The sequence below is a fragment of the Acomys minous genome (genome assembly GCF_964271855.1).
Source record: "Acomys minous genome assembly, chromosome: 11".
Taxonomy (NCBI): Eukaryota; Metazoa; Chordata; class Mammalia; order Rodentia; family Muridae; genus Acomys; species Acomys minous.
The window spans coordinates 91,074,102-91,097,860 of NC_140492.1; the positions used below are offsets into that span (position 1 = coordinate 91,074,102).

General features: G+C 43.4%; 1 protein-coding gene across 3 annotated transcripts in view; it reads right to left on the minus strand.

The window, feature by feature from the left end:
• Positions 1 to 23,759, minus strand: part of ATG10 (autophagy related 10) — a 252,951-nt gene that overhangs the window by 220,142 nt on the left and 9,050 nt on the right. For all 3 annotated transcript variants that reach the window (XR_014783097.1, XM_084801338.1, XM_084801337.1), the window contains exon 2: positions 19,063 to 19,179. Coding sequence is in view for 2 of the 3 variants with exons in the window: in XM_084801338.1 (XP_084657464.1) it covers positions 19,063 to 19,167 (105 nt within the window). In the remaining variant the exon portion in view is untranslated. The remainder of the gene's footprint in view (positions 1 to 19,062; positions 19,180 to 23,759) is intronic.

Consider the following 23,759-nt stretch of genomic DNA (forward strand, 5'->3'; position numbering starts at 1 on the left):
GGTACATTCAGGACACTAACAGCCAGGCCTAGAGACACTAACTGCTCCTCTAGAGGACCTCCGCTCAACACCCGTCAGTAATCCAGCCCCAGGGGATCTGATGCCCCCTCTGGCTCCCAGGGGCACCAGGTATACAGGTGTACAGACATGCAAGCAGGTAAAACATCCACGAACATAATACAAAGAAATGTAATGGTGCTGGAGAGACTGGCACAGCAGTTAAGAGCACACACTGCTCCTGCGGAGGACCCTGGTTCAGTTCCCAGCACCCACGTCAGGTGACTAACAACCCTCTTGTGACTCCAACCCGCAGGGGAGTCCTAATCTCTTCAGGCACATGCACATGGGTGTGTATACCATGCACATATGCTTAATTTCACAAACACATCTTTTAAAGAAAGATGCCAATGGCCAGAGATCATTACCAGTGTTTTATGCAATCTTCCAGAAGGCTATAGCTGAGGCACGCAAGCACCACTTCGAACTGGCCATACTGCATAAACTGGCCAAATCCATTCATTAGTTTGGACCAAAAAGCCTTAGGCGGCCATTTGTGTCCAGCCCTGGAGTCCTCGCAGCATGTCTAACCAGGAATCTTCCCCTTTGTTCCATATTATTCCCTGGCTGCCACGGAACACTGGACACAGCACAGGCTGCTTGGGGCGCAGCAGTCATCCTCTCCTGGCTTGCTTCTAGCGCTGGGACAAGGCGTTCCTACACCTGAGCTCACCAGAAATGTTTTCACTTTTTTCTTTCTTTTTTTTTTTCATTCTCGATCATCCTGCCACAGCCTCCTGAGTGTTGGCATTATAGACAGGGATCACTATGTGTGACTGATACATTTTATTAAAAGAAACAAAACTATGATACAATATGCTTAACGTTAACACTATTTCACGTATTTAAATTTTTAAGTTATGATAGAAAAATGACAACAAAATAGCATTTACATATGTGCAGTTCAGTGTACTTGTAAGTATTCAGCCATCTTTCTCTATAACACTTTATTCTTCCCCCAAGGAAACGGCACCATGAAACAGCTACTTCCTTCAGTCCCCCAAAAGCCACGTAACTTTCTGCCTAAAGAAATTGAATAACTTAGTAATTCATATGAGTAAAAGCCATAAAACATTTACTTTTTGTGTCTGCCTTTTTTCACCTCAACATCTTTGAGGGTCATTACTGTTATAGAAGGGTATACTTCTCTTTAAAAATAGTTTGTTTACTATTACTGCACACACACGTGTACACAGGTCCAGGTGCACATCCAGAGTGTGGAAGGGGGGAGTGAGAGCACAACTTGCCAGAGTTGCTGCTTTCCTCCATCACATGCTCTGAGGCCCTATGGTCATCCGGGCCATGCAGCAACTGCTTTCATCTCAGGATCGTCTGACCTAGAAATTGTTATAGAGGCTGGCTTTGAACTCACAGCGATCCCCCTGCGTCAGGCCCCTTGAGTGCTTAGATTGCAAGTGTGCACTTCCATATGTACTTTAACATATATAGCTAATGTATCATTTGTTTATTCATCTGCTGGTGAACACTTTGCTTGCTTTCATCTTTATTTTTAAGCAGACTCTTGATTTGTAACTCAGCTGTCCCGGAACAGGTACAAATCGTAGGCTGTCCTTAAGTACGTGATCTTCTGCTTCGGCCTCCCAACCTACTCCAACATGCTATTGTTGAACACTGTAGAGAACTGAAACACAATGCCATTTGTCTGTCTAAACATGAAAAAGACACAGCACTTCATGTATGTTGTCTGTTGTTTCTAAAATGGTATGTAGCGCGTGACTGTATAGACATAGAATTTGACTTACAATAGGGTTATTTATACTCTGATAAACTCATAATGAATTCAACCCCCCTAATATGACAGCACACTTACTACATAGGGCTCACACTTACTACATAGAGTTCACACTTACTACATAGGGCTCACACTTACTACATAGAGTTCACACTTACTACATAGAGCTCACTGAGTGCCACAGCTCAGCCCCACATGATTCCCCTTGTGATCCGTGGCTGAGTGGGAACTGTGGCTCTGCCACCACCCAGCAAGAAAGTATCAAACCACAGACCCAGCCTGAGAAAAGGCCAAAAATTAAAATTCACAGAGTGTTTCTACCAGATATGTGTAGCTTTTTCACGACTGCAAAGCTGAAGAGTGATGTCAAGCCACTAGAATTTAGGGGCCATTTCATGTTTTCTCATATATACATTCTGTGACAAAATTTAACTTATAAATTAGACACAGCAAGAAAGTAACAGAGATAAGTAATAAAACAGAACTATAGTGGTTTAAGTGACTGCAGCCTCATTTCCTTATGTGGAAAGTTTCTTCTTTTGTGATGAGAGGCAAGTTTATATAGTTAGAATTTTAGTTTCTTTAAAAACCCAGCTATGTTATGTGAATATGGTTTTGTTTTAATCACAGGTGTGGGATATGGAGCTGCTTCAGTTTGTCCACAGCCATTAACTATGAGTGTCTCATGTTCTAGGAAGGGTGTGATTTTTGCCAGTTGTAGATAGTTTAACTCTGAAGAAGGTATAAGTGGGCGAGCCCCGAGAGGGCCTGTGGCAGTGGCTGCTGGCCCCTGCTGCTGCGTTTGCAATTGCGGAATTGCTAGTTATTCTAACAACTAAGATTGGACTTGCCCCTAGAAACCCAAGAGCCTTAATCAGCCCCTTCTCCCTCTAACCTTCTTTCTCTCCTATCTAGTGTTGGGGGGTTGGCAGGGTGGTATATATAAGAACCCAATAATGTAGCCCCCAAAAGTACTCCTATAGTCTTATGCCTACATGATGAAATAAAATGAGATAAGTGACACAGTACAGTCTGAACCATTACTAGGACAGAAGCGGTTTTTGATAACCAAGATGGCTACTGATTAGTCATAAGTGAGCAGCACAAGCAGCCTGGTATACCAGTGCGCAGCTTCTTTAACTATGTCACATACCTGAATGTGGTGGGGGAGAGGGGCGATCATACAAAATTTGTCCACAGAAAAGGGTTTCTGAATATGCAATGCCAAAAAATTAATTTCAAGCCCAAACCTCAGAGCCTCTGGCTTTTGTGGCTGCATTCACCTGTACTTGCCGAGCAGTCTTGCTGCTGACATCCTACTGAACACGTGGCGCTGCACATGGCACAGTGCAGTGCCACACCACACTGACCAACCCCAACACAGAGTCAAGGCTATGATGCGTGTGAATTACGGTGCTTTTACTGGACATGCCAGGTTTTATGCTCTTCTAGAAAAAGCATAATGATTTAACAAAGACTTTCAGACTTTGAGTATTTCCCCATTATTTTCTCAGAATGGATCAATTTAGTATATGTTTAAATATTATTTTTAAAAAAACAAAAATTAAAAAAAAAAACTTTTGTTTGAGTTGCTGACTTGAATTTTATTTTCAAAAACTGTGAAATTAATTTCAGGATGAGATTAGGACGGAATTTCCAATGATTTCTGAAATGGCCCTAAACACACTCCTACCTGCATTTGTACCAACATCCTACAGTTTGTATAATGTATTCATGGAAAGCAGGGTTCTCGGCACTGATGATTATAAAACCAAAACACTAATCAACTACAAATCAGCAAAGACGCTTTATGTCCTACAGTATCAGATGTTAGGCCAAGACTTAATTATTCATGTAAAAATAAACAAGCACCTCTGTCTCATTAATGTACAGGTTTGATTTAGTCTCAATAAAATTGCTAGGTGTGATGGCAGCCACTTTTAACCCCAGCTTGGGAGAAGCAGAGGCAGGTGGATCACTGTGAGTTTCATGCCAATCTGGTTTGCATAGGTAGTTCCAGGCTAGATGACAGATAGATAGATAGATAGATAGATAGATAGATAGATACGCTAAATACATAAACAAATGGAAATTTTTATTTTTGCCCTTAAATTTCATTATGACTTATCATGGAATGTTTAATTTATATACATATTTTATAAACCTATAGACTCAGGGTCACATGAGAAAGTCTTGGGTAAAAGGGAGTCAGAGGCAGCGAGACTTTAAGAAGCTCTGTGCCAGCAACGCCTCCACCTGGACAAGACGGACTAGGGTTTTATCACACTGCTCGCAGAGGTATGACGAAACTTGGGAATTTTGTTTGTTTGTTTGAGGAATTTTCCCGTTTTCTATTTTCAAGATATCCATGACTATGGGCCACTGGGAAGAAAAGAGTCTGCCCACGTCAGAGTTAGTCTTCTGTGTGGGTAACTGGGAAGAAGGGCTCTGCCCATGTCAGAGTTCGGCCTCTCCTTGCTGGTCGTTGCGTCTATGGCTGTCCACATAGCAAAGGCAGAGCTACTAGCTTCCTTCTGGGATAACTAAGTTTCCTCAAAAGCTCCTGCAAGGAGACAGGGTTCCTTAACCTGCTTGCTAGCTTTCCTGACTAGAACAAGAGAAAACAATTTAGGCCTAAATCCTCTCTAAAGTGACCATGTTAAACAGATCAGTCAGATCTGATTGTCAGGCTGAGCCCCACCGTTGCACTCAACTGAGTCCACCTCTGTAAAAGCAGAGGGATGTAGGTCAGCAAATCCCTAATGGAGCAAGCCCCCTGCCAAAAAGCAATGACATGATTCTCCCTCCCCTCAGCTGTCAGCACCCCTACCCTCAGTAGCTCTTTGAAATTGAGACAGTTGGGATAGAGAGATGGCTCAATGGTTAACGACACTGACTGCTCTTCCAGAGGACCCGAGTTCAAGTCCCAGCAACCACATGGCAGCTCACAACTGTCTGAAACTCCAAGATGTGACACTCTCACATAGACCCACATTCAGGCAAAACACCAATGCACATAAAATTTAAAAAGGTTAATTTTAAAAAAAAGAAAAAGAAAGAAACCAACAAAGGATGAAAACAGGGAGAAGGAGGAGAGGGTAAGTTTTTTCATCTCGGCCATCTCAGCCGTTAAAGGCTAGGCTCACAACCAGAAGATAAGGACACTGCACATCTACTGAGACCTGTGTTCATACAAAGGCAGGGCTGCGGCTAAGATTCTTCCGGAATGCTTCCTCACCAGTTGCTGCTCCTGCCCTCAACAGCTAGTACACTACTCACAGCGATCCAAATATAGAAAACTGGTAACTTAGGAAACTTTTGTCTCAATCCAGGGCTTCAACTCAATTCTGGAAGAAGATGAAAGGTCCCCTCAGAGCATCTCACATGGTTTTTAAGTCTGAAGTATACATCATGTTCTGTCATGCTGCATAGTATTATGGATAAACTCTACTCCTACAGAAATGCCAGTTTTATTAGAAAGATTGTCTTAAAGAGATTACTTGAATGAAATTTATTTACTTTCCGTGTTAACGTTAGTGTATTTTCATAGATTCTACTTTACCAATTAACGGATGAAAAGGAACATAGGCATTCTTTTAATTTCTGTAAAAAGTTCAAACAAAGCTGGGGGCAGGGGAGGGCTGCACGCCTTTAATCCCAGCACTTGGGAGGCAGAGGCAGGTGGATCGCTATGAGTTCGAGGCCAGCCTGGTCTACAAAGCAAATCCAGGACAGCCAAGGCTAACACAGAGAAACCCTGTCTCAAAAAAACAAAAACAAAAAAGTTCAAACAAAATTCTTATCTAACAAAATTCTTTAGAAAAAAAATGTAAAATTTCTATAATGGTAATCTATAACCCAAACTAATATCTTCAAATAAAAGATAAAATTGTTGTTTTAAAAATCATATATTCAGTCATTTACTCATACCTATATATGCTTTCTTTCTGGACTGTGATAGTTTACTTGCTTGGGGCAGATGAGCAAAGAACTCAAAGAGCCAGACTGCATGGGGAAGGAAGGATACTAGAAAATAACACAGGTAAATTGTAGAACACACTAGAAAGTGAATAGGCGTAAGAAAAGGCCCACGACAAAAGGGATCAGGAGTGTCCAGGAGGGAGGCTGCCACATAAAGCCCAGGTGGGTCAGAATGTTAAATGGTGTCATAAGGCCAGCTTCATTAAGATCATATGTGCCAGCACAGTGGCACACACATGTGCCAGCACAGTGGCACACACCTCCCAGCACAAATGTTGGGGACTTATGAGTTCCAGGCCACCTTGAGCTATATAACAATTTCTGGGCCATCATGAATTACACAAAGAGATCATATATAAAAAAAAAAAAGACATTTGAGCAATAAGTGAAGAGCCTGGGTGTAATGGTCATACGTAAAAGAGAGTGTTCTAGCTGGAGAAGCCAATCAGGTCAGAGGCTCTAGAACAGGTTGTGTTTGTCTGGCATATTTGAGAAGCAGCAAAGAAGCCAACGTGCCTAGCTGGTTGTGACAGAAAGGCACACAAAGTGACTTCAGGAAAATAAGAATGGGGAAGGGAGCAGATGGCACAGCTTATAGATCATCAGAACACTTTGGCTTTTAGTTTGGGTTATTGTGTTATTGAAAACTAATACCATGTGACTTTCTAAAGCATTATGCCACAGGAAGACAAGAGTAGAAGCAAGCGTATCGTTATGAAGAAAATCTTAGCAAGAACCTAAAAAGGTAGGAGGAAAGGTGATGAGAAAGTGCCAGATTCTGAATCTAACAAGGGATTCCCAATGGACTGGACATGAGGTCTGAGAGACGCAAAGACATCGAAGAAGACTGCAGTAGCTAACAAAGAGAAGGATATGCTTGGCCAGATGTGAAGGGAGGCAGGGTCTGGATGGTGGCAGATGACTGAATTTGGAGGAAGACGGTTCAAATAACTCAGTCTTGAACATGTTCACTTTGGGATCTGAGTGAAAACATCAAAACAGAAACCTAAGTGTAGGGACAAAGGAAACTGCCCTCTCTGTACACTGAAGACTGGCTAAAATGATCTGACAATACACAGCTTAACAGGAGAAAACATACATGAAGGGGAACTCAGTATGTGTGTCCCACATATGAGAGACACGCCACCCAAGCCATCTGCAGGAGACAAGAGGGACCGAGGTTTGGACAGGCCATGACTTGGGTTGTTAAGGCCATGCTAGCTACAGGAGAAGAACGCATAGCTTGCCCTGCTAAGTAATGACATCTTCCAGGTGGTTTCTGGAGCTGTCTAGGCATTCCTGGGTTTCTCTTTTGGACTCCTTGTTTCCCTCCACTGGCTGATAATCCCTGGCTAATAAGATTTCAGGCCATTTGCATGCCTGTTGGGAAGAGAGATTTCAACTGAGCCCCATCCTGCCCTTCAGTATGAAAAGACAGGGCTGCAGCATGTAAGACCTGCAGGTAGAGAGGACGGCACTGCTCCTTCTGCTCCATACTCTGGGACTTGGAGTACTATTTTCTGGGCCCCAGTGCAAATGCAAAGTCGGTCTACACATCTACAATTCAAGAGAGAAATCTGGAGAGTAAGTGCAGGTTTGGACGAAACAGAACTTAAAGGAGACGATCTCTGGGATAATGAGAAAAGGCCAAGGCCTGAACCGAGGCACCACAGCCATGAGACTGTGGATAGGAGGAAGACACAGCCTAGGAGACTGAAAAGGGGGTGAAGCATAATAAGAGGTAAACTGAAACAATGAGGACACCGAGAGAAGGGAAAGCTTACTACGCCTGTCAAGTGATGCTACAAGATCAAAGATTTTACAAATGAATCCAGCAGCCTAGACGTCATTAGGATATAGTAATATTAACCTGATGGGCCATGCAATAAAAAGGAGTCTTATAAAATTCTTATAAAAATGAACAGGCTTTTAAACATTAGTCAATGAAGCACTCAGTTCAAACAATGAAATGAAAGACAACGGGAGATACCTACAGAAACGGGGACCTCGTGGCTGATATGCTGCCAGCGTGTACACTTTTACTTTAAGCACATGCACCAAGTCTGCTTACTGTGCCGAATAACCAAGGATGTAGAAAAAAGGACACAGAAACAAAATCACTGCCCCTGCTGCCACGGAGCTCTACGGCAAAACGGGCAGGTGTATGATCACCACAGCCAGGGGTGTGGCAGCTGCAGGGAAGCCAGCAGGGAAGCCAAAGCTGAGGGGTCTCGATGGTGGCCTGCAAGCAGACAGTGCCCAAATATAATCTCAGAAAACCCGGTAGTGATTATGTGCAAAACACTCATCCACACAAATCACAAGTGCGGCGGTCAACATGTGAAAACGTGCTCACATACACAGGATTTACGAAAGGCAAATAACAATGCCACATAGCCCTAGGAGGTAGAACTTCAAAGTCTTTCTCTAAGAAACAGGAATGAAAGTGACAGAACAGGTACAACAGGCATCTCAGGACTGAGAGCCACCAAGGGCAGAGACTGTGCTAAGGAGCACTACACTACACCGTGAAAAGCTGTTGGGATTCGTCTCCAGGCTCCCTGATCTCTCTCAGGTGTTCCGTGTCCTCGGTGATGAACACAGCAACCTCACGGCCAAGGTGCCCTGCTGAGCTAAAGCTGGGTCAATAGCAATACTGAGAGGAGCAAGGGGAGAACCTTGCCTGAGTCAGCCACCCCAGTTAGGACAAGCTACCCTGGTGCAACCCAACACAGGAGATCTGAGAAATGAGAGAGAACTCTGAGCTCTGCCCACCTCACACACGCATGCATGTGGAAACCAAGGGGGCTCAGGTGCTCCACATATCGTGGGTAGCAGGACACGGACACAGGAAAAACAAAAAGGTAGGGCAGTCTTAGAACCTGCCTAGGCTCAGAAGGTGCTTTCCAGTCCTCAGCAGATACATGGGAAAGGCAGAGGCCTTGATGGACATAGCGGGGCTTGCTTGTGAGCCCAGCGCGCATGAGAATGAAGGAGAAAGAAAGCAGAGTGAAAGCAGCCTGAAGTATGTACCAGAATCCTGTCCCCAGAAAACTCGGAAGGAAGCTTTAATCTTACACATTTTAAACCATGTGTCATCACTGGGAAGACGACCCATATTATAAAATAAGACATGCCGTGCCATTAAATAGGCCTTACTCAACTAGGTATGAGAATTTGCACTCAACTGTGCTAGCACATTTGAGATTTGGCCACCTACAAAGCAGGAGGCAAACTCGTTACCAGCAGAGCCTCCTACATTAAAGAATTCCACCCTGCAGGAAGATCTTTAAGATCTTTAAGCAAGAAACTAAACAACTCAAAATTGTTTCAGGAAGGCCCAGAAACTGACCAGATTTACTAGGCCCCACCAGAGTGAGCCATGACTGCTGAGAGTCTTCCTCAGAGGCAATGAAGCTGAGCTGTGGGACGGGACCAGCAACCTGGAAGCAGCAGGAAGCAGCCGAGTGGCCCGGAAGAGGGTTAGCACAGCTGAGCCCTCTGCAAAGGCTGCTCCTCAACCTGCTGAGCTGTCTAGAGGTCATGCGCTGTGATCCAGGTTTGCTGGCTTTTGTGAGCTGGCACCCATACTGGGATGGGTGTTGGCAATGTATCTGTCTTTGATTCATTTCTGCTCCTGTAAGTAGCCCTTGCCCATACTCCTGTAAGTGACCCCAACAAAGCTCAACGGTTCACCAACTGGGCTGTGATGGTACCGATACTGTGGTCTGTCGTGACAGCCCTATCTAGGAGGAGTAGGCGTCTGTGTTGAGTCTCCCCGGGAAAAGTTCTGTCACACAACACTAGCCTCATGACGACTTACAAAACAAAGATGAAGCTGGGTGGCACATGCTTTTAATCCCAGCACTCAGGGAGGCAGAGGCAGGCAGATGGCTGTGTGTTCAAAGCCAGCCCGGTCTACAAATGGAGTCTAGGACAGCCAAGGCTCCAAGCAGAAACCCTGACTCAAAAACCCAAACCAAACCAACCAAACAAACAAACAAATGAACTATCATACTAAGAGGAGTATTATAGTTAGCTGTTCTGATAGTCTGATTATAAATTAGTAAATTCACTCACACATACACACACACACACACACACACACACACACACACACACACACACCCTAGACTTGCCAACCCCCACTAAAAGACAACCTTCCAACAGAACTTTTGAACTGCAGCTGTGTAACCTACCCAGTGAGTTCAACCATCACTACAATTAACTGTGAGTTCTCATTTCGTAAACTGGCATAATTACTAGCATTATTTAAATTTTAATTTATAAATTTGCAAAGCATTATAGCTTTCATTTCTCATACTCTGGGTGATCATGGTGTTGAAAAGTATATAATCCACAAGTGATACAACCAGTGCTTCTAGAAATGATTACTAAAGCCTTGTATATGCTTAGGAAACAAATCATAGCATAGCACTCAATAAATTATGAACACAAAATCTAGTGCAACTGACTAGGATTACAAATTTATCACAAACCATAGCACACACTTCCAAGGACATTTTTCTCCTAATCTCCAAAGATAATTGTTTTTTTTTTTTTTTAATCCAGTCTAGGTTTGAGAGATATAAGTGCAATATACTTAATCATTATCAGTGACATTTTGAGCCAGGAATATTTCATTAAGTAACAGTGAATGATTAAACAAATATATCTATGTTCACAATCCCCAGGAAAGGAATATTGTTAGTAAGAGGCTATATAAACCCAGAGAACAAACTAGGATAAAGATTAAGTACTGCAAACTAACACATGCTTTTTGCTTTGGTGGTTGTGGTGGCGGTTTGGTTTGGTGTGGCCTTTGAAACAAGTTCTCATGGTAGAGCTGAGGCTTCCCTCAAAATTGTGGGATTTATACATGGAAAATGTTTTTTAAAGATGTATTTGATTTTTAGTTATGTGTATGTACATGTCTCTATGTGTGTATGTGGGCGTGCGTATATGCAGGTAGATGTGAGTACTCACAGAGTCCAGAAGAGGGCATCAGAGCCCCTGAGCTCGGGTTACTGACAGCTATGAGTCACCTGAGCTGGGTGTTGGGAACCAAATTCTGACCCTGTGGAAGGATATCTAGCACCCTTAGCCTGAGCCATTTCTTAAATCCCTTGGGAAATATTTTTAAGCCTCTTTGATACTTCTTAAACAAAAGAACTGCAATCTCTCTTTTTTTTAAAGCCCTATATATTCAAGATGCCAGCACATAACAGAGACCCACCACAAAGGCTCTTGGCACCTCACTTCCTCATAAAATTTCATATCAAAATTTATAGGAATAAAAGATTTGAAGATATCACACAAAATTAAAGGAGCCAGCCACTGAAAGAAAGATGTGGTTTTAGTCCACACGGCATATGAGGTGCTTGTGACGGTGCCTCTGGACTTCCAGAGGGACAGGAGTGAGGTGATGCTTAGGCAGAGCAACAGGAACATGAGGAGCATGGACTGAGCATCTAAAATGACTAAAATAGTAAGCGTCATGTTACATGTATTTTGCCACAATTTTTAACTTAAGTAAACAAATTTGTAAAAATACAATTTTTTAATTTGTGACTCTTTAAGTGCTTTCACTTATTTTAATATAAGACAATAAGTAAATTTTCAGAGTTCGCTTGGAAAAGCTATCATATGAAGGCAGCATGGGGCAGGGAGTGGACAAAGCCAAGTTAATTAAGTTGAGATATATTACGTCATTTCTTATATAAAACAGATGCTTTGAAACACTGTGTTTCTGGCTGTGAGTTGATAATTGTGGGAGCCAGGTGATAGGTACACAGAAATTCATTATACGATTCTCTCTAGTGTTGTATGCTGGAATTTTTCATAATAAGACATTAAAAATAAAGATAGCTGTGCAAATAAATGAGGTATGAAACTCAGCAGGGCAGAAAGAGTGATGGGAGGGGCCATGGCGGGCTCTGTGCTCAGATCATATTGACAGATAGTATGGAGTACTTTACCATCTATTTTAAAATCATGACTTGGATACAGATAGCAAAACAGTGAAGGATTTAAAGAAAAGCAATGCACATTACTCAGAGACAAAAGTGCCTACGAAAAACAAATTGTAAAGCAGTTTAAATTTATACTCAGTTAAATTTAAATTTTTTACTGAGTTATTTTTCAAAGGAGGAAGTTTTTTGCTTTGTTTTGTTTTGTTTTGTTTTTGTCTTCACTGTTGTATTGAGACAGAGTATTACTCTATAACCCATACTGTCCTGAATGTCACTCTATAGCCCAGGCTATCCCAAATCTCACTATAGCCCAGGCTGTCCTGAATCTCACTATAACCCAGGCTGCCTTGAATCTCAGTCTATAGCTCAGGCTGTCCTGACTCTCACTTTATAGCCCAGGCTATGCTGAATCTCTCTCTATAGCTGAAGCTATGCTGAATCTCACTGTAACCCAGGCTGTCCTGAATCTCATTATAGCCCAGGCTGTCCTGAATCTTACTCTATAGCCCAGGCTGTCCTAATCTCACTATAATCCAGGCTAACCTTGAACTCATAGCAATCTATCTACCTTTAACCTCCCACATATCGAGATAATACCATACCTAGCCATTTTTTACTTTACATAAATTAAGAAACAAGCTTTGTAATTACTAGCTCATAAGTTATAATGGAGATAATGAAAATATTTCTGATGTGTTGCTAAGTGTCTTTTGAAATATAATCAAGCAGTTTTGATTAAGGAGACAGTGATTAATGAGGGGGAAAGTTCTGCAATTCTTCTCCAATAAAACATAACACACAAAGCCAGGCATGCTGGTACATGCCATTAATCCCAACCCTTTGGATGTGGAGACAGAGGGCCCGGAGTTCAAGGTCATCCTTAGTTACCAAGCAAGTTCAAGGCCATATTGGATTACATGAAATTCTGCCTCAAAAACAAAATAAAAATATAACATAAAAACTAGCTAAAATTAATTATATAAAGTTTAGGAGCTGGGCATGGTGGTGCAAGCCTTTAATCCCATCACTTGGGAGGCAGAGGCAGGTAGATCTCTGTGAGTTCGAGGCCAGTGTGGTCTACTAAGTAAGTCCAGGAAAGCCAAGGCTACACAGAGAAACCCTATCTCAAAAAAGCAAAAAAAAAAAAAAAAAAAAAAAAAAAAAAAAATTTTAATTAAAGTTTAACCTCAAGAAAGTAGTAGATTTTGATTTCAATGTCTGAATGTCCAGTTTCTACACTATGATGAGAGAAACTTTCAAATGTGTAAGAAATTATTCTATCAGTATTGTGTGAAAAATAGATTTATAGAAATAAGATATTAATAATAACAAAATAAGAACCCAAATTCAGGTCCCCAGAACCACATAAAAACCTGAGAGCAGCATCTTAGGCCTGAAATCTGACCACTGGGGCAGAAGCAACAAGAGGTCCCTGAGGCTGGCAGCCAGGCGGTCCAGCCGAACCAAAGCAGGCAGCACATGCAGTAAACAGCTTAGCAACCATGACTTACTAGGCTTAGGCTGTGCGCACCCTACTCTTCCAATGATGCACTTGGCAGTGTAGATTCTTCTGTGTGTACCATGTATACACACACACACACACACGCACACACACACACGCACACATAAACACACAGCAAGGATCTCCCGTGTGTACCATTCACACACACAGACACATACACAGTGAGGACTCTCTGTGTGTACCCTGCACACACATACACACACACACACACACACACACACACACACACACACACACACCTCCAACGATATGTTCCCAGCGTGGCATCCCCATCCACACTGAGCTGCATGCGTACCCTACTTCAACCCATGCAAGAAGTTGCTGCTGCCTAGAACACTGATCGAACACAGTTTCCAGTCACTCCTACCTCACACACACCTGGGGAGAGAGGCAGGGGGCTGAGCTGGCCTAGACTTGGTCTGGGTGCATGCTCAGTGAGGAAAACTGTCCCCTTTCAGTGAACTTTTAGGGAGAGAGTCATTTGCCATTCGTGCTTATGCATAATAGGACATGTGCATGATTAAAATTCGGTGCATTATGGGAAAAGACATATCAGCGAGCAAAGGCTTACATCAAAATGGAGAAGCACCCAAACACTCCTTAGCAACCACACTCCTGTGGCTCCCATTAAAGAGAGCACCAAGGCAGTACCTAGAGCTCTTGAGGAGTCTCATTTGTCTTTTTTACCTCAACTACCATCACACTTTAAATAATGGGCCAAGAACCAGGAAACACCTGGCCCAGAACCTCACCACTGCTAATAAAATCAACAAATTTGCCGATCTCCATAATTAAGGAGAGACTGTATCTCAAAAATTGTGATAAGGAATCATTGAGAAACACACTGAACATCAACCTCTGGCCTGCACAATACACACACACACACACACACACACACACACACACACACACACACACACAAATAAAACGTGTGAACAAACACCTATACAGCAAACACAGTTATCAAGTGGAAAAGTCTAGAAGGAGACTTGGAGTGTACTTTTTGGGGGTTGTTTTTCCGGTGTGGACACCTTGTGCGTGGTAGGCAGGATGATTTCCCTGAGCTTCGTCTCCAGCCTACTGTGATATTTCATTTTCAAATGCATACTTAAGAGTCCATGAGTGCACAACAGTAGAACTGAGATTCTTGGCACCTCTGTCGAGAGAATGCTAAGCAAGTTCTCATACGGTACCCAGCTTTATGGACTGCAGGAAGAGCACAGTGCCCCTGCTGAAGACGCTTGCCCGCGTGTTTTATGATTCACCATAATAAACATCATTAACCAGGGGGTATTCAGGAGAACAGCAATGGCTCGTGTCGTGGCTTCTATCCCGTTTCTTGATACACAAAAGGACCTAACTCTGAAAGCCGCAAAGGCTAAAGTGCGAGAGAACGTTAAACATGAGTGTGAGGACAGCGGGAAACCGATAGTCACAACTTCAGTGGAAAGGGGCTTCAACTGAAGTTTGTTAGCTTAGGACTATTACTTCAAAACAGTGTGTAAGGTGGGAGACACTGAAGCTGTGCGTACAATATCTACACTTGGAGCACTCCCCATCCCAACCCGGCGCTCCTTTGTGTGCCTGTGAGCACGTGCACGCTGTCTGCTCAGACAGCACTCCTCTATTGCCAGCCACTGGTGGTGTTGTTGTTGTTGTTGTTGTTGTTGTTGTTGTTGTTGTTGTTTTGGAGCAAGGTCTCTCACTCAACCTGGTAGTTCACTGAGATTCGGAATCCTTTCACGATACTTTGTTTTCTAGCATTGACAAGTTTTTATTTCTTTTTCTGTTTCTGGGAATCAGAAGAAAGAATAGAAGGAAATAAACTGTAGAGTGGACAGGGAGACTGTAGAAGTAATGGAGGGAGCCACAATGTGGACGCCCTGCTAAACAAACAGCTTCTACTGCGTTACTCTGGGATGATACAGAGTTCCAACTGAAGACAAAGCAAAACATGCAGGAAATAGGACCTACCCAGAGAGACTCTGTAACAATGGCGGACCTTGTCAAATAAGTTATGGGACAGCACGCAGGTAACTAAAATGGATCTGGTGAGGGGCTCTCCAGCCCCGAGCCAGTGTAGAGACACCAGAACTCCTGTGCTGCCTACCCACAGACCACCTGGATGCCTCACAAAGGTCTGGTTTGATCTTTGCAATGTTTTAAATCAGCATTTTAAAATCAGTTACCAACATTTAACAACTCAGAAACTTCTGTATCAGGAGTTTTTACTTTTCTTGAACTATCAAAAGATCCGAGAGTACAGAAAACCCTGGCAACCACTCACCACGGGCCGGCCTTGTTTGCCACTCGGCTTCCTCCCTGAAGGTCTGTTCCCTGCGCGTGACCACCCTGGTCTCTACAGGTTTGCATTTACAGACACTAATTTCAGGCAATCTGGATTTTCTCAGGTGTGTTGTGTTGTTGATATCTAAGGGTTGATCCCACAACAGGAAACGCCCTTAATTAGAGACATAACTCCCACTCTAGCGGGTAGGGAGCTTTCCAAACTCAGCAGCCAGAAGGACAGTAAACATGAAATTAGACTTAGCCATACTGTTTCAGAGCCTGACCAGTAACATAACAAAATCAAATCTAAAAAAACAAAAACAAAAACGGATTCTTCTTCAGGCATTTGTTTACAGCTACTGTGGAGACATTTCTGGCAGAACTGACACCCCTCCTGAAGGCTCCCGGAACCCTCGTGTGACACACAGTGGCATACAGGCCTGCCGCCAACATCTCTCCCATGCTAACGGTGTTATCACCCTGTAACCAGCTCACATGGGGGGAGGGGCGGGGAGAGGAGGGGAGAGCTGGGTATGATGGAACATGCCTGTGATCGCAGCACTTGGGAGTCAGAAGGATCAGAAGTTGAACGCTTCATGTAACAGGCTCTGTTACATGAAGAATTGAAAACCAACGGGGACTACACAAGTCCCTGGCTCAAAAACACAACAAAATAAAAAGGAAAGAGCAAAGGGCAACTTCCCAAGCAATTTGCAAGGGGCTATCAGCCAAAAGAGGCCATGGGGCTTGTTTGCTCCCTCACTAGAAGACCTGGCGCTTACCTTACGTTTTTTTCATTATTGGGGTATTCCTGAATGTTCTAGTTCTTAGAAAGTACTATGAAACTTAGTGTACTTTAGTCTTTAAACATGGATTGTAGCTATCCAACCCATAGTGTGTGAAAATGGTTAGAAATGTGTTGAAAATAATCATAATTATGAAATCTCTGAGAATCTCCAGGAACACTGATTTACTGTCCCTGATTCTCAAAAAGCAGCACAGAGGGTAGCTGCGAGCACTGGGAACTTGCTTTTTCTCGCATTGTGTTGTAATTTTCAAATGTATTGTTGCTAAATAAACCTTACTTTTATAAAAGAGGGTAAGTCAGAAATCTGTACTTGAACTTCAGTGTCTAGCACCAAGAGAGGTAGAAAAGGAAGGAGGGAAGGGAGGAAGGGAAGAGTGAGAGGGAGGGAAGGAGAAAGAATGAGAGGCAGGTCTTAGACCCACTCAGTATCAGAGCCATTAACATTACAATCAAGCTAAGGGCAGGAGCTTTTAGGATTATTATTAGCATGTTCCTACTCAACCCTGAAACAATTGAGGAATATCACAAAGAATGCAGTAAAAGCACAGTGAAGTTGTAAGGTTAACACGCAAAAATAGCGGCAATATGGATGAAAAGCCAAACATAATAATAAACAAAATTATAAACTACCTAAGAATGAAACTAATAAAATTAATAGAAGTACAGATAAAGTCAGCTGTCCTGTTGGGGAGCCACAGGGCGGCTGTGGGTTTATAGGTCACTGCTCTGTGCTTCCTGCCTACAATCCTGGCTCAAGGGGACCAGGCAAGAGGAGTGTTGTGAATTCAAGGCTCAGTGTGGAATCAGGCTGCACCACCAAGCAAGCCCTGTGACACACTGTGGAGTCACCAGGAGGAGAGGAGATCTGAAAACACCCGAGTCCCCAGGAGCCCTCAGAGCCTGGTTCAGAGAAGTGAGCCCGTGGGCCCAGTCAGGACATGCATCTCCCTGCTCAGTTCTAAGTCCTGGAACCAGGTCCAGATGTTCAGGCTTCCCAGGTGCACACCAGAAGCTGAGCCAGGATGCAGAGGTCCGAGCCCACGCCACTCATGACTCAACTGAAATGTCAGAAGGGGACAGCCTGCTCTCTAAAAAAGACTTCAGGCAACTCTCAAGAAAGCTTTTGGCAGAGAATGTCACCAATTGTATGTATGGAAAATAAAAGAGTGCACGAGGCTTTTACATTATTTTGGAATGGAATCAAAAGGAAAAACATTCTGTAATATCTTTATGTTATCAAGAAATTCCCAGACGGGCGTGGTGGTGCACGCCTTTAATGCCAGCACTCTCAGAGGCAGGGGATCTCTGTGAGTTCAAGACCAGCCTGATCTACAGAGTGAGTTCCAGGACAGCCAGGGCTACACAAAGAAACCCTGTCTCAAAAACAAAAAAACAAAAACAAAAAACCAAAACAAAAGAAGAGGAAAGAGGAGGAGGAGGAAGAGGAGGAAAAAGAAGACAAGGAGGAAAAGGAGGAGGAGAAGGAAAAGGAGGAGGAAGAAGAAGAGAAGGAGGAGGAGAAAGAGGAGCAGGAGAAGGAGGAGGGGAGGAGGAGAAGGAGGAGGGGGAGGAGGAGGAGAGGGAGGAGGAGGAGGAGGAGGGGGAGGAGGAGGAGGAGGAAATCCCCTTACTGCTTCAGAGTCTTCCAGTGCTGGCCTTTGCTGTGAGTTCAGGACTACCATCACTCTCTGGAACAGCCCTCCTAACCCTGAGACCCTTTAATAGTTTCTCAAGTCATGCTCACCCTCCACCATAAAATTATTTCTTTGCTACTTCATAGTAATTTTGCTACTGTTGTGAATCGTAATGTGAATATCTGATGTGCGAACTCCAAAGGGGCCGAGATCCACATGTTCAAAACCACTGCTCTAGGCAAAATTAGTGTCCTAAGAAAATTAGAGTGTGAAGCCGGGCGTGGTGGCGCACGCCTATAATCCCAGCACTCAGGGGGCAGAGGCAGGTGGATCTCTGTGAGTTCCAGGCCAGCCTTATCTACAAAGCAAATCCATGACAGCCAAGGCTACATAGAGAAGCCCTGTCTCGAGAAAACCAAGACAAAAGAAAAAGAGATAGAAAATTAAAGTGTAGCTAGGTATGGTGGTACAAGCCTGTAATCCCAGTACTTAGGAGGTAGAGGCAAGAACGAATATTCTGTATTATCTTTGATAACATATAAAGTTCAAGGTCAGACCCGATCTCAAAACTGAGAGAACATTTATAATATAAATAAGTGGTTTGAAGCACCAGAGAAACATCTGTTTGCACAGCAACAATTAATACCATAAGGGACCTTATCTATAAACTCATGAAGCCACCTAAGGACTTTTCTAGATTATACTTCATTAGCCAAATAATTATGAGTTTATACACTTGGAATAATAAAATGGACATATTTTAAAGAATGCTTTAAAATTTATTCCTTTTTTAAAATCAACCCCAGTTTTATATACCTTACTATCAATTCCTGAGGTTTTTATACAACAGAGATAAGTTACCCTCCACTGACAAAGGAAATAGGAGCCCCTGTTGCAGCCAGGTGTGGAGACGGATGCCTGTGACCCATCACGTAGGGGACAGAGTGGAAGGGCTGCTGTGAGGTCACATAGAAAGCACCAGGCTAACTACAGTACAAGACCCCATCTCAAAACACAAAAACAAGGGACCGCTGTTCCGCTCTCACCTGGGCTGTTCTCCACTCCCAGCCATCGCCTATGTGTTGTGAATGTCTGATGAACTCTGCACAATAATGTTGGAAGCTTTTTTCTCCAAAGAACTCATCTTCCATGTTGAGAGAGAACTGCAAGGAAAATAAATAAAAAACAGATAAACAAGCAGCCATAGCTCCCACCTAAGCTACCCAGAGCTGGACAAGGCAATGAAACCCATCCGCAGGGTCACTCACGAGAGTTTTTCTCTTTCCATACTTTCACTCTGTCCTCATTAGTTTTCAGACAACATGAAAACCTCAAAGCCTGTACTTAGAATATTCACCCTATGGAGTCTCCTTTGTTTAATTTTTAGTTATTTGAGAGGGATTTGTGCCGATTTTTCTTTTTGAATTACTGGGCACTGGCCCCTGGGCCTCCTACAAGCACCCTACAAATTAACAGATTATTCGACCAAACACTCTGGCCCATTTGCTTGTTTTTATAATGACAAGGGTGGTGTTGAACGCAGTGCAGTTCTCACTGTGAGTTCTATCTAATTCTAAGAGAGTGTCCTGAAAGATGCTCCTCAGAACACTTGTGCATCCTACCTCAGCTCATACGGTGACGTGCTGCAGATTCCTGGACGCCACCTGCCCTTCACACTTCATTAGAAGGGTCAACTCCCCAGCAAACGCTGTTGCAAAGCTTGAAATTGCTTTTCAAGGTATAAAGTTAATTAATTACTACTCGATCAAACTCACAAATGTGACATACCAAGAAATACTCATGTATTTGTGGTAGAAAACTGTTCAAAACATAAAATATTGTTTACTGAAAGGATTTTAGCTCATAAGAAAAATGCCAGATCATATACTCGAGAACTCTCAATGAAAGAAATTAGATGCACCGAGTCTCATGGTCACTAGCTATGAGCAGCGAGACTACTGTTTATCATACCAATAACTGTAGCGGGAGTCCCTTCACACCTTCATTGAATCCTCTCCGAGCCCAAAGATGTGCTATCTCCAGTCCTTAGAAGACAAACCAAAAGGAATCTGCTCACAAATACAAATGAAAAGGGACTCGGGGCCATGACCTGTCAGTTACACACACTGATTCACAACCTACTACGCAGATATTCAAACTCAGCATAACCCATATGAGAATGTGTCTATTTACCCAACAAGAAAAGCCGAGTGCATATTAAATAGGCATTGTGCATAGAGAAAAGTGAGGCATGAAGAAAGCAGACACTGCCCTGAAAGAGTTCGCGTTCTAAGAGAGGGAGCTAAACAACAGAACTACCTTCAGTAGAAACGGCCTTACTCAGCCTCCATTCACCCGCACGCTGGATTATCTGAACCCCAGCCTTGCGGCAGCACTAACTCACTCACTCTAAGGCACAATGACCATAAAGCATTCTGGTCCTGAGAGATAAGTGTATGTTCACACGCCATATTCCTGTGTCATAAATAAGGAGTTTAATTGAACAATAAAATAAAATACAAGAAGACAACTGTAATTTCTGTGATTGTGTAACTTGTAAGTGTTTCGGGGTTAGATAAAGGTATGCCTCCATATGAAGAACAGCCTGCTACTGTGCGAAGTAAGGACAGTGTACCTGAAAGAGTTGACATGTTGGGGAAAGGAAACACACCCGTGATTCTGGATTCAATTAGGTGTATACATGGCTTTCGATTGTTATTAACCAAACTAGTAGTAAGGACAGTGTATCTTGGATTCCAGTTAACCAAGCGTGGTGTGGTACCTGTAATTCCAGCACCTGAGAGACGGAGGCAAGGGGATCAGGAACTCAAGGTCACCCTCTGCATCATAGAGAGGTCAAAGCCAGCCTGGGCTACATCAGACTCTGTCTTTAGAACCAAGGGAGGGCACGAACAATAAATTTCAATCAAGTACCTGCACTCAAAGGAAATGAATGCTTTAGCCATACATTCAATTTTTTAAATACATTTTTACACTTTAATTAATATTTTATAGCATACACTTTTTTCTGTTTTTCAAGACAGGGTTTCTCTGTGTAGCCTTGGCTGTCCTGGCCTCACTTTGAAGACCAGGCTGGATTTGAACTCATAGCAACCCACCTACCTCTGCCTCACTGAATGCTGGCATTACAGGCATATGCCACCAAACCCAGCTTTTTTTTTTTTTAAATGAAACAGTCTTCCTATGTAGTCTACAGTGGTCTGAAACTTACTATATAGTCAAGGCTAGCCTTAAGTTCGTGACTAGCCTGCCTGTTTCCCAAGGGCTGTGACTAAAGGCACACACAACTATGCCTGGCTCTTAGGGAAACACACTCTGGGTTTTCTGCTTGTTTGTTTTCTGTTTATTTATTTGTCTGCCTGTCTGTCTGTTTCTCAGATAGGCTTTCACTATGTAACCCTGGCCCAAGACTTGCTACGCAGCTCAAGCTAGACTCAAACTTACAGCAATATGATCCTCCTGCCTCTGCCTTCTAAATCCTAGGATAACAGGCAAACATACACCACGCTCCATCTGCCCATATTATTAATATGGCTTTTGGATGTACATGAAACATCACACACTGAATTTTATGTGTATGCAGTTCTCCGTATCTCTCCTGTGAATCGTTCATAGTTTCCCACGGGTGTTTCTAAGGTCCTATCAAAATATTAAGAACAGGGGCAGGAGCAAGGCTGAGGCAAACCTTCCGAACACCAACATTTAAGGGATCTACAGAGGAAGAGGAATCCGCAAAGGCCTGGTGAATAAGGGACCAGTGTTCAGAGAGCTTGGTAACAGGAGAGTCACAGAGCCAGGGACAAGGCTTTCCAGGAAGCACAGCATAACCAGTACCTTACCAATGTCAAAAGTTAAGAGTGACTCATGGAGAAAAGAATCAAAAACATCTATGGAGAGTGACAGTGAGGCCATCATTGTCATTCCGTCAGTGACAGATGCAACAATGAACTGCAGACACAGAAAAACCAAGTTGTGCTGGACTAAGGAGGAAACCGAAGGTGGGGAGACTGAAAACTCTGCCTACAAGGTCTTCAAAATGGCGAGTGAGATACACATCCATATTAAGGTGGCCCAAAGTTTTAGAGGGACATATTTAAAGGAGGCTGGTTAAAGAGAATCCACCCATAATAGAGAAAGCAACGGGAAATAATTCAGTGAGGTCTTATGACAGGACGCCCTCACCAGCACCCACTGTGTCCCTTGCGACTGGAGGAGACATTTAGGGAAAACTACAGAACTTAGTGTTTACGAGTCTCCCGGTGAAGGAAGAGGCCAACATGCAAGTAGATGCATAAAAGATGAAGGCAATGGTTAAAGGACAGCGCCTGAGGACCTGAGGACTTTCTAAGACTGGAATGCTACTGAGGGACCTGAGATAGCATTTAAGGAGCAGTGGACAGAAGTGACACCCAGGAAGGTTAGAGAGCACAACCCTATGATTTGTGACTTGTTCAGAGAGCTCAGCTCCAGAGTGACAACAGCAGAGTGAGGATCCGTCATTCACTTTGGCTGAGTTGATTCGGTGGCAGAGTATGAGACAGGAGAAACAGTGGCGGCCACAGGTCAGAAGATCGGATTAGGCAGAGAAGAAAAACAGGCCAAGAAAAGATGGGAAAAGCTGTAAAAGTTTAGATGCATCAAAGAAGATGGGATAGCAAAAGAAGTTTAAGAACTGCAGTGAAAGGAGTAAAAACTTTCTGAGAGTCATAGCTGATGTGTCAGAGTGAGCAGGGATTAGTATTGACAGCCGACTGTAGACCGTAGCATCTGATGTCTCAGTGTGGACAGGGATCAGTATGGACAGCAGACTGCAGACTGTAGTATCTGATGTCTCAGTGTGAACAAGGGATCAGTATAGACAGCAGACTGCAGACTGTAGCATCTGATGTCTCAGTGTGAACAAGGGATCAGTACTGACAGCAGACTGCAGAGTGTAGTATCTGATGTCTCGGTGTGAACAAGGGATCAGTACTGACAGCAGACTGCAGACTGTAGTATCTGATGTCTTGGTGTGAACAAGGGATCAGTACTGACAGCAGACTGCAGACTGTAGTATCTAATGTCTTGGTGTGAACAAGGGATCAGTACTGACAGCAGACTGCAGACTGTAGTATCTGATGTCTTGGTGTGAACAAGGGATCAGTATTCACAACAGATTGCGGGCAAATATGATTGGCACTCAGGAAGTTCCAAACCCTGAGACTTTTGGATTCGCTCTTCAGATGACAGTACAGGCATCTGCTGTGGCTGCAGAGACAGTAGGTGCTACGGCTTACAAACTCATTACCTGATCCTCAAAGGAACAGGAAGTTTTACTTAATGTAGAAGAAGCAGTGACCAAAATCGGTATCAGGGAAGTGGGGCCATCAACAGTCTCTGTACTTGGGAGTTTTTTAGGGTGGAGCAAAAATGGCCTTCCACTCAAGATTTAGGGTTGTTTTAAAGGTCAGCTTTGTTTGAAAACTCCTTAGTGGACGCACTAATTTATGAACACATTCCTATTGTGTAAGATTTATATGTGAAAACTGCCCCACACTGCATGGGCTCCCCAAGCCCAGCCTGGAGCCCCACTGTGCAGTGGTGGAAACAGTTAGGCCAAGGTTGCGAACTCTTGACCTCAAATTACCTTTTCTTGAGGACACAGAATGTAGTAAAGCACACAAAGGGACGGAAGTTTAGGAATTGTCTTTCCTGTGAACGTGCACTCCTGAGATCAATGCAG